This window comes from Manduca sexta, chromosome 1 (assembly GCF_014839805.1).
Source record: "Manduca sexta isolate Smith_Timp_Sample1 chromosome 1, JHU_Msex_v1.0, whole genome shotgun sequence".
NCBI classification, from domain to species: domain Eukaryota; kingdom Metazoa; phylum Arthropoda; class Insecta; order Lepidoptera; family Sphingidae; genus Manduca; species Manduca sexta.
Window position 1 is genome coordinate 2,511,633 of NC_051115.1, and position 12,108 is coordinate 2,523,740.

Consider the following 12,108-nt stretch of genomic DNA (forward strand, 5'->3'; position numbering starts at 1 on the left):
AAGACCTAACAAAATCCTATTTTTTGGAACCCCATTATAAAAATAGGTTTTCACATATTTAACGTAGGTTTCTTTGCGATGTTTTCTTACACAGTTAAAGGAAACAATAACTGATAAAAATACAAATAATTTTGAACAGTTTGAGTTGCGTTTGGATTTTGAACTTGCGGACGTTCGTCTCGGCAATCCGTTCTATTCCCAACTAGGCTATCGTCCGTTTCCCAATAATAGAATTTGTTTTTTTATTGTTTTGAAGGACGAGACGAGCTTGCTGTTCGCCTGACGGTAAGCGATAAGACCGCCCATAAACATTAGAAACACCATCCAACCTTGAATTATTGTATTGTTTGGTATTTCATTGCGGTCGCCATCTTGAGACACGAGATGTTAAGTATTCTTATGTCCAGTAATTACACTGGCTACAATTCCTTTTAAACCGGAACGCGACAGTGACTAAACCTGCTGCTTGCCGGCCAAAATAGACATTGCGGTGGTATCTACCCAGGCGGACTCTCACATATAAGACACCTACCACCTGTTTCGAAACTAAAAACGAACAAATATTTAACCGACGTGGGTATTGAACCAAGAACTTCACGATTTACAAATTACAGCCAAACTTTCTAGTTCAACGAGGCGATAAAAAGAACGTATATTACTAGTTGACCCGGCAGACGTTATCCCGTCTTAATTATGAATTTGCAGCGCACATTCTGTCAATCGCTACAGTTATTTCAAACAATTGACAGTTATATAAAATTAATATTTTCGTTAAGTTTTTTTAAATTTTCTAATTTTCCGCGCAATATTTTGAATTTTTTCTTTCATAAGAATCTTCTGACAACAACAAAAAAAATAGTGAAATAGGTCCAGCCGTTCACGTGTGACGGCGTGAAATGGGAATAGGGATTCATTTTTATTTATATAGATTACTTTAAATTAATTTACTCTTAATAAAAGTTAATTACAATAATATTAAAAAATATTAAAATACCGGGAAAAGCTTTTTACTTAAGCTGGAAGGCAATATAATCTATATTAGAATACGTATTAATTATTTACGTAATAGATTGAATGATTTTGACTGCTTTGTTGGCGTAGTTGTATTAGGAGACGACTGCAGTGCTAATGTCTCGGGTTCCATTTCCGGCTTGGGCAAAGTGATATTGGCTTCTTGTGCCCGTTATGGCGATATGCTCGCCCCCTATCATACCATGGGACGGAGTACATACGGCGAAAAATGGGCGCACCATTTGCGCCTCTGCCTACACCTTCGGGGATAAAAGGTTTGTGGGTATTATTTTAAATATCAATATTCATAATCAGATTCCTCGTCTTCATACTCTTGATCCATTTTCTCCAATTTCTTACAATGTGACATCGTAGTAGACTCGACATTGAGTTCTAATATTGATTTTATTCCCGCGCTTTTTGCCATAGACAAGTGTCTATTTTTATAAGGCTTAGTCGATTTCTTTAATTGTTTACTCGATTTTAGTGTTGTTACAGTAGTGCCATAAATATCTTCTCTTTTCTTTTTGTTTTTTCCTAATAAGTCAAAGGAGAGTGGATGTTGTTGTGATGATATTTTTTTCGTATTAGGATCCCAGTAGCCGCAATCGTCGATGCAAGCGTAATTTTTCCCGCCATTTCTCATTATTCTCGAATAAATAATGTTATTCGATGAATTGATTATTCGGAATGATATACCTTGTTGGTCAATCTGGAATCAAATTAATGACGATTTCATTTAAAATGTCTAAAATGTATGGTACTCATTTAATTTATTTTCAGTTTTGTGGACCTAATAAAGAGAAAAGAAATCGAATCTGTTTCTAAAAGTTCTGTAGTAAAGTAGAATCAAAATATGTAGTAGAGGGAAACCTCTTTTAAGAATAGGAATGATTTTTCAGGGCGTAGAAGAATATAAGAATAAAAAAATTGGCTACGGACTGGGTTCGTATTGAATTTGCTTTTCAAACAGGATTGGACAATATGTTATCTCTATCTCATTGAGGCTTGGATCCCTTCGGAGGCAATGATGTCAGATAGCCGGTCTTAAAAATAAGTAATAATTTCTGCAACACCCTTGAAATGTTTTGTGCTGTCCCCACTCTGAAGTGTTATAAGGGCAGAATTAACCACATATTACTAATAAATGACGGTCATTGTTTGATTACTCAACATACGCACACACTTACAGTATAAATAGTGGTCATTTCACAATACTCCTTTCCGTTACATATGAACGCGGGAAAATATTTAATGTTCCTATAATCTCGTGTAATCTGCCATTTTGTTTCTATAGGGTTGTCACAACTAACGCTGAGATTCTCAAACTTTATTATAGAAGGACAGTCGTCTGTCGTGGTGTATTGAGTGTAGTATTTTGCACATATTTCGTTTTCTTCTTTTATTGAGAATATTTCGTATGGACACGGTGGTTTGTCTTCTATAGTCTGTAAGAAATTGTTTTGTTGGCCTTTGAATGTTTGGCAATCATATTAGTTAGCCAGTGAGGAACTTAGTGTAAAGCGGATCATTCGAATGAAAGAAAGAAAAACGATTTATTTATCACAGTCGCAACATAAACACAATGTACTTTAATTACAAATAATAATTAAAAATGGCTGGTCGCGCCTGTGAGCAGTAGGTGATCATTCAGCATTATTTTGTGATGTGCAAACCACAACACAACGCTGTTTTCAGTAGTCACCTTAACTGACTCATCAACGGGCGTTTAACTAGTTAACAAGAATAATAAAATTAATAAAAAAAAGTTATTTAAGGTGTGAATGCATTTTTGGAAGGAGAAAAAATGATACGAAAGGACACGAATGACTAAGAAATGTGTAATATTAGAGGATGTACCAAAGCAATCATAAAATACTCTAGATGAGAAAATTTATCTGTCGTATGGTATCTACATACTTTATAACAAATTTCAATAAAGGAAGTTACTCAATTCGGCATTTTTTGTCACTCACCCAATGACCACCACCGTGGCAGTTTGAACAGTTTCCTTTAACAATATTTTCACAAATATAACAAATAATTTTTTTATCGCCATCATGTACTAATTCCCTCCAAGTCCGCCATTTTGATCCCCTTTTGTACGTGTATTTCACTCCGTCCATTGCTAACACAAACTTAAACTCATTTTCGACACTATTAATTTTATTGTATTTTGTATTGTTTTCATTAATTTCATAGTGTATTATTCCGTTTAAATACACAGTGTTGTTGAACAAATATTTATCCAACAAATTCGTTCTTTTATTTTTCAATACATTTCCCTTTTTGTTTGCAATGAACTTTTTACGAAAATTATTTTCGTTGTATGAATTGTAATCGTAGTTTGGTAAATCTAAATCTTGGAAATTTCCGCTAATACCCATTATTAGGTATATAATAATTAATAAATTACACTTAGAAGTCATTAACGTGGCTTACATGCTCTGAGTTTGACGAAAAGCGGAGCCAACGTGAAGTATAAAAAAATGTAAACATTCTACTGATAACATCTGAGTTTGCATCTTTTTGATATCGCTAAAGTTCAATAGCTTGTTTGAATTTACTTAGTTGATTTAATTTTTTAATTTAAGCTAGGTTTAGTTTCATTCCCAACGCGTTCTTTTAATTTTAACCCTTATAATATCTGGTATCCGTATAAACGTATAATAAAATAATGGTACATGCCCGGCATACCAGTTAACGATTTTAGAAGTTCAATAAGCAAAAACTATCTACTTGTATAGAACCCTCTGTATTTCCACATTGAAAATTATGCGCCTTATAATTTTTTTGTAAAAAAACAATAATGATCAAATTATTATTTTTTTGTCAGGCGCTAGATTCAAATTGAATAACAATGACAAATAATATATAATCTACTGAATAATTATGACGGTAGAAAACGCGGTATATACGCACGTCGCATTGCCAAAGAATAATAAATTTACCTAATTTCGAAAGGCGCTGTGTCTATGCCGGCACGATTTGCATATCTTACAATATCAAACAATATTGGATCTTTCTCTCTTGCCGCAGGCTACAAGCTTTTAAAAAATAAATAAATAATAACTACTAGAAGTGTAGTCATGACGCGTCGTCCGTAGTATTCGCGATCGGCCGCGTACGGCCACTTGGCTCCTCTTTAAAGTTTCGCGGACCTCTGAAATACTTGTTTCACCGCTTAGTGCGTACCATTTAGTCGATAATATAATTAGTTGATGTATCATTGCAATAAAACTATTTAGGGTATCATTCGTTATTATGTTAGAAGTCTATACTATCAAAACACGGAACGGGGTTATGAATGAACGACACTATCAATTGACGTACGCATCGTTCATTTCATTCGAGTCACAATTTCTAATTTCCATTCATTTGTAACAGTATGGACGAGTGCGGTTGTGTTGTGTTTGCAACCATCGAATCCATTGTTTTTAACGTTTGACGTGTTTTAATAACGAAATATATAACGTGACATGGACAAGTGAGTCCGAAACTGTTTGTTTGTGTTTATTTTTGTGAATTTTATTTCAATTTTGTCATCATCAGCTGATGCTCAATTCTCTGTAAGTACTTCATAATTTCTGAGTTTTATTACTTTATGCTCCCATTATTATTAATTTGTATAGTAGGTACGTTCTAACGCTACGGGCGCGGTTGGTAACGCAATAAAATGATTTTACGGTGATAAAAGCAAACTCAGGATGCGCGCATCGATACTATAAAGGGACTTCTTCACAAAGAAACTTTGTTTCGAATATGGGGCGCGGTAATCACGAAATTAATTTCATCACTCTTTATTGTCGCAGAATATAATTTTCTTTATTTAAAGATCTATTAACGAGCTGTAATTAGTGCCATTTTGTAAACACGTTTTTGTTTTCGCATTCGTGGAAATGCCAAAGGTGTTTGTACCGTACAGCCTCGCGTTTTTATTTTATTAGTTCTTTGTAATTAGTGTGCGTGAGCCAAGTAAATACTTCTTGGTAAACGTTGTTGGTTTATTTTATTACTACGGAACTTTGTAAAGTGAGGATATTTACAGCATGTAGGATGTATACTTTTGCCATTGCATACTTCCAAAGTCCAAACAGGCTAATAATTATATTTTAAAAGGGTATTATAAACATATTGTACATAGAAATTTCTGTTATTTTACACAATCATCATTTAAATAGTTATTGGCAAAGAATAATTAAAATAATACAGCCTAAAAATTACTATTTTTTTTACCAAATTTTCCCTTAATACTTAGATTTTTCTATGAGATATTATACATTAAAAACTGTACACATTTACAGCCATGCAACACTTAAAAAAACACTTTATTTTCATAATTCATTCAGTAAATTTTATAAAATAATTTATAAATCAACCAGGCAACATTAAACATACAATTGAATTGGATATTGCATTGTCATTAAACTGATTAATAAATAATAAACATAATTCATTTAATGACAACATAATAAACTTGCAATGCAATGTTAGTACAACAAAAAAATATACAACAATTTACTTTAGCTTATGGCTTTCTGAGAATTAAAAAGTTTTTCCAGGAAAATATTTTCATTGTTTAAAGCAGCATATATCACTCTAGAGTAATGTAGCTTCTTATAATGAAAGAGTTTTCAAAATTGATACAATAGTTCCAGAGTTTACTTAGCTTTTACAAACCTACTAACAAATTCAAAAATGTTTCTTCTGTATAATATTAGTATAGCCAGATGAACTGAAGAATTATCAAGTACATAGTTTTATGAATACATTGTTCATTGTTTTAATGTTTTAATTTATTCAAATTAAATATTTTTTTAAGACAATTCAATAAGTAATTATAGTAAATTATAGCTCTGGCGGTATGGAATTGATTCCTTTGCCCATAAACAAGCTATATACATAACAACAGTTGTGATGACTGTCCCACAAGCTTTTATTGTGAAAAAAAAATGTCTTCTTCTTTTTACAAATGGCTCCGTCAAGTTAACTATGATTTTGGATATCTTGAATGGTTAGATGTTAAATATTCACAAGTATATATATAAAACTTAATCCCTATTTCCCTTGGTCACGCCACTAATTTTTTTTATTGTGTTTGTTATTGTCAGAAGGTTCTTATGAAAAAAAAAAATATTCAAAGTATTGCGCGGAAAATTAGAAAACTTAACGAAAATATTAATTTTATATAACTGTCAATTGTTTGGAATAACTGTCAGTGATTGTCAGAATGCACGCTGCAAATTCATATTTAAGACGGGACAATGTCTGTCTGGTCAACTAGTAACTTTATGAAAAGCACACATGCATGCACATGCATAGTCAGACTTAATGCCAAGGACATTCTCTCCGAGTCAACCATAGAGTGGAACTGGAGCAGAGAAAGATGGAGGCAGGTGTTTAAGGTGGTAGCTCAAGGTCCATTTTCATACATTTTGTTTCGGCTTTAATCTGGGTAACTAAACAAGTATTGGCAAGTAAAGAATTTAAATTCACGTCTAGTTAGTGATTAGTTCTCGCAGTTGAAAGAAAAACGTAAAAATAATTAATAATCATGGATATTTCGGCCTTTAAAAATTAATATGACGAAATTTTAAAGGCAGAAATATCCATGATTATTAATTATTTTTACATTTTTCTTTCAACTGCGAGAACTAATCACTAACTAGACGTGAATTTAAATTCTTTACTTGCCAATACTTGTTTAGTTACCCAGATTAAAGCCGAAACAAAATGTATGAAAATGGACCTTGAGCTACCACCTTAATAACAAAGTGTTTTAGTGGTTATTGAAAGTGGTATAACTAAAACTGAACTTTTTAACTGATTTGGAAAAAATTGCTACAATCACTCTGGAAGTACATTGTAATAATAATATTTTATCATTTTTTTTAAATTGATTAATATGGCGGTCTGTGTATGATTGCTAACTGTACTATAATATATAGTATTGTACTATATTTTGGGTCTGCATACAATATACTATTAAAGGAATATATAGTATGCAAAAATATTACATTTTCAATGCTCCTTTACATTAACTTTTGCGTAAGGGACAATATGACGAAATTTTAAAGGCAGAAATATCCATGATTATTAATTCTTTTTACATTTTTCTTTCAACTGCGAGAACTAATCACTAACTAGACGTGAATTTAAATTCTTTACTTGCCAATACTTGTTTAGTTACCCAGATTAAAGCCGAAACAAAATGTATGAAAATGGACCTTGAGCTACCACCTTAATAACAAAGTGTTTTAGTGGTTATTGAAAGTGGTATAACTAAAACTGAACTTTTTAACTGATTTGGAAAAAATTGCTACAATCACTCTGGAAGTACATTGTAATAATAATATTTTATCATTTTTTTTAAATTGATTAATATGGCGGTCTGTGTATGATTGCTAACTGTACTATAATATATAGTATTGTACTATATTTTGGGTCTGCATACAATATACTATTAAAGGAATATATAGTATGCAAAAATATTACATTTTCAATGCTCCTTTACATTAACTTTTGCGTAAGGGACAATGTGTATCCAAACTTTTATAAAAATAAATCAGTAACAAATATATATTTGTCTATTTTGTGCTTTTCCCGTAAAATACTATAATTATATGAAGTGTGCTGCATTTTTTATTAAATTTCCTCGATGAAATGTTGGCAACCCTAGTTTTGCAGTAATAAACATAAAAAAACATCGAATTATGACCCCCCTTTTACGAACTCGGTTAAAAATGTATGTACTTTGACGCAATCAAAGCCGCAAACTTATAACGTAATTATGGTTTGACTAATGTCCACATGTTTCTTTGTTGTGATTTCCTGCCCTATCTATACATAGTCCACTATTGCTACACGTCTTGTGTTATGAAAATATTTGTGTTACTAGCTTTGCACGCGGTTCCGTTCGCGTTGACATCCATTTCATGTGTAAAATGTAATTTTATTTAATTGCTTTGAATGACGAGAAGAGTTTGTCGTTCGCCTGATGGTAAGCGATGCTTGAATTACAAAGTGTTTGGTATTCCACTGCGCTCGCCATCCTGAGACATGAGATGTTAAGTCTTATGTCCAGTAGTTACACTGGCTACAATGTCCTTCAAACCGGAACATAACAGTGACTACACGCTTGACAGAAATAGACATTGCAGTGGTACCTACCCAGACGGACTTTCACATATGAGAGACCTACCATCAGTAATGTAGCTTCTTATTAATTAAACAATTTTCAAAATTGATAGTTTTGGAGGTTAGGACTCACACAATGTGTTCTTAGTCTTCGATAATCAGCGAAACTAAACGCGTTTTTAATCGAATTTAAAAATGGAAGAGGGTCTTAATTCGAAGTGTTTTTTTTTTTAATGTTTGATATGTCTGAATATATCGTTCATTTATCAAGCGATCTGAATAAAACTTTTTTCCTTTGAAGAATTAACTTCTAGATAGATCCCATAGAATTTGTTTAAAAATCGGTTCCTTATGCGTAACCATATGTATGCAATTTGAATGAAGTAGGCGCGACTGACGATGGCTTGGAAATAATAAATATACTATTTATCCTATATTATATATTGTCCCACTGCACGGGCCTCTACTACTGAGAGATTAGGCCTCAGTCCACCACGCTGAGTGCCGGATTTATATTTTTAATAAGTGTAGGTAACTTTATTTCCGCCGCTCCATGTTAGTAGGTTTATGTATGTATGTAGGGTCCTAAAATACTTAATAATTTTCCATTTGTTTGTATTATGGAAGGCACTAAAGTTAAATTAACGAATGATTAATTAAATCGAGTGAGCGTCTCTGAAATCTGAGCTACTAAGAGGCTGCCGCCCATAGGCCGCGGCCTATACGACCTATTCAAATATACGTATATAAATCGGCGGATAAAATATAATGATAGGTTGGTATAATATTAAAATTTTCCATCTATTCTATACAATGTTATGTAATTGTTATTCAAGTAATTGAAACAATCTGTTTACTGAGCAATTGGCAACGATATTTGATATCAAAATTCCGATAACACACAAATAACTGCGTACGCGCATCGGCTAAGTGTAACAAACTTCTCAGCTCGAATAGGCATATTGCGTGTGCGCACGTATAAAGAACTTTGTTACATTCCATTCGCAATTGTGTTTAATTTATAAAACTCATAAACAAATAGTTGTTGCGCGTGAGTCATTTGTTACGCACGTTTTTATTACTATTGTTTGTATACCGACATTGCAAATGAGGTCAATTTTACAGTGCTGTAACCGAGTTAAAAAAAGGAGGGAGTTTTTCAATGCGAAGTGACATTTTTCCTTTTTTTTTAGGTTTGATACTTTTTTTAATATTTATCATTAACTAGCTGACCCGACAGACGTTGTATCGTCTTAACTATGAATTTGCAGCGCGCATTCTGTCAATCGCTGACAGTTATTTCAAACAATTGACAGTTATATAAAATTAATATTTTCGTTAAGTGTTCTTTAATTTTCTAATTTTCAGGGCAATTTTTTGAATTTTTCCTTTCATAAGAACCTTCTCCTGACAAAAACAAACACAACAAAAATAGTGAATTCGGTCCAGCCGTTCACGCGTGATGGCGTGACTAAGGGAAATAGGGATTCATTTTTATATATATAGATAAACAATCAACATTATATGTAAATGCATATCTTAATAATAGTTTGTCCTTGAAAACTGCTTGTACAGTTTGTCTGTGGGAACCTATGAATCTCTTAAACATATACCACAAATTTTGACAATGCATTATGCATTAAAATTCCTATTTCATATCATACTTTTACATATAATTAGTTAGCACAGTCATTTATTGACGCATTTGGATTTTTCTTTTTAATCAAACGCTATAATTTCAGATTGGTCCTATAGTAATATTTTCAAAATCGATTTATTAGTTTGTTTTTTTGAACCGAAATAACTGAAATATGTCATATGCATGTATTGTCTAAGTAAATTGCGATTTTTGCTTTCCTGTGACCGTTTTAGTTGTGTTTTTGCGTTGTTTTTTTTTTGGATAATAGGGTACCGGACTAATTTTTGTTCTTTACTATTATCAAATATTTACGTAATATAAATTATAACACAGAAGGAATTATTAAAATCCGTTAAAAAATCAACAAGTTATAAGTCTTTGAATTTCGATGGAAGGGGTAATTAACAGGAAACAGAAAAGACGAAATACGAAGACGGGAATTAAGACGCGTGCGAAAGAAAGAGATGAAGCGCTATCCCCACATCGCGCCCAATTCTGCACATTACAATATTTTAAATATGAATTACTCGCTCATTTTTTAACCAATTTTTATGCAGTTTTCGCAGGAGAGCTTCTTTTTCGTATTATTAACCATTACATATAGAATAATGTACAAAATCAAGCATAGGCCGGTCCCCTATTATATAAAATTTATTTTGTATCTATATGTCACTGAACTAAACCGTCGCGACGTCGCATCGTGAAATGACGTCGCGTCATAGGACGACGCGACGCGACGTCATATCATGTTTGTGTATAAGCCCTAAAGCACTCACTCAGAAGTCCAATGTGTTGGATAAGCTGGCCCTTGTCAGGCTAACTAACGGAGGGTCATGAAAAAAAAATCGAAAAAAATAGACCTAACAAAAGTACATGTTAAAAAAAATCGAAAAAAAAAAAACAAACTTATAACTCAATTTTTTTTTCGCCGGTTAAAAATATTGTTTTGCATTAACGGCAATTGCAGTAGTTGATTGTATAGAGGAATTCCTGGACGTACGGTAAGGACTATGCGGGCGAAGTGGGTGTACCATTAATGATTATTAAAAATAACAATGGACAATCCACGGGTCAACGTCTGTTGGGGTGACCATGCTTGTTTAGATAACCGGGATAATAACGTTCATTTACACAGGATAATTTTGATACTGAGTTAATGATTTTACACTGAATAATTGCGTTAATAAATAAAAACAGATACTCGTAACAACCAATGCTAATATTGTATCAAAAATCATGTATGATAACGAATATTTTGCCAAAAAATCCTGGTTTGTTTTTCAGATTTTTTTATCATTTTGTAGTTTAATGCTAATATAGCGTGTGTGTATTTCTGACAGATACATCACATAAACGCGGCTCGACGGTAATGTTTCACAGAGCTGGTTACTGTACTAGTAAAAGGGTTATATGTGTTTGATATATCATACTGGCGTATACAGTACCAACAGTATCTAGAAATAAAGTAGTAATGTGACTAATATTAATACATAAGTTTTTGAAAATGTTTGTCTATTCGTTAAAAGAAATGGCTCTACGGATTCGCGTGAAATTTTACAGTGGCCAAGACCTAGGTACTTAGGGTAGATTCGTCTTAGAAAAAGTCAGTGTACGTGATATGTATGACACCCACAGCCTGAGTGCAAACTATTAAAAAAAAATGCTGTCACTGTCATGCCGATACGCAGCTAACGTCATTCAGTAATAAATGACTATCCAGAGTAAATGGTTGTTTTAATTACGTGCATAGGTACATTTCAGTATGACTTTCTAGTATACAATTTTTGAGCATAAAATATCCTAAATAAATCCCACAGTACAGCCACCCTACACGTTAGCGTAACATTAACAAGACATGATTGGTGCGAGTGTACCTCGGAGCTGGTCACTGTACTATGGGGCTGGCAATATGGTGCAGTATTTAGTAAGTATATTGGTGTAGCGATAGCCTAGTTGGTTGTGGAACGGACTACCGAGACGAATGTCTGCAGGTTCAAAACCAAAACACACGTGTGACTTCTAAAGTTATGTATTTGTGAATAGGGTACCGGACTCATTTTTGTTCTTTACTATTATCAAATATTTACATAATATAAATAATAATAGAAGGAATTATTGCAATCCGGTAAAAAATCAACAAGTTATAAGTCTTTGAATTTCGGTAGAAGGGGTAATTATCATGAAACAGAAAAGAGGCGAAGTACCCATATGTGACGTCATCGGAAATTCGACGCGTGCAAAAGAAAGAGATGAAGCGATATCCCCACATCGCGCCCCTTCTGTACGTTACAATATTTTAAATATGAATTACTCGCTCATTT

At 32.9% G+C, this 12,108-nt stretch overlaps 2 protein-coding genes across 3 annotated transcripts in view; one reads left to right on the forward strand and one right to left on the reverse strand.

Moving 5' to 3' along the window:
• Positions 1–930: 930 nt before the first annotated feature.
• Positions 931–3,496, reverse strand: LOC115447705. The gene is made up of 3 exons (XM_030174899.2): positions 2,988–3,496; positions 2,202–2,459; positions 931–1,723 (listed from the first exon to the last, which is right to left on the reverse strand). The coding sequence occupies exons 1-3, from the start codon at positions 3,438–3,440 to the stop codon at positions 1,310–1,312; spliced, it is 1,125 nt and encodes a 374-aa protein (XP_030030759.2). The 5' UTR covers positions 3,441–3,496; the 3' UTR covers positions 931–1,309.
• An 871-nt stretch (positions 3,497–4,367) lies between these two features.
• Positions 4,368–12,108, forward strand: part of LOC115447708 (monocarboxylate transporter 13) — a 62,336-nt gene continuing 54,595 nt past the window's right edge. For both annotated transcript variants that reach the window (XM_037436345.1, XM_037436346.1), the window contains exon 1: positions 4,368–4,580. The gene's annotated coding sequence lies outside the window, so the exon portion shown is untranslated. The remainder of the gene's footprint in view (positions 4,581–12,108) is intronic.

What these genes read in the sequence shown, in the direction of transcription:
- LOC115447705 (XM_030174899.2), bottom strand. Translation starts at nt 3,440, where the DNA reads ATGACTTCTAAGTGTAATTTATTAATTATTATATACCTAATAATGGGT. An exon ending in GCCACGGTGGTGGTCATTGG is followed by an intron (nt 2,460 to 2,987) that starts GTGAGTGACAAA and finishes AATTTCTTACAG; the next exon opens with ACTATAGAAGACAAACCACC. An exon ending in AAATGACCACTATTTATACT is followed by an intron (nt 1,724 to 2,201) that starts GTAAGTGTGTGC and finishes ATTTGATTCCAG; the next exon opens with ATTGACCAACAAGGTATATC.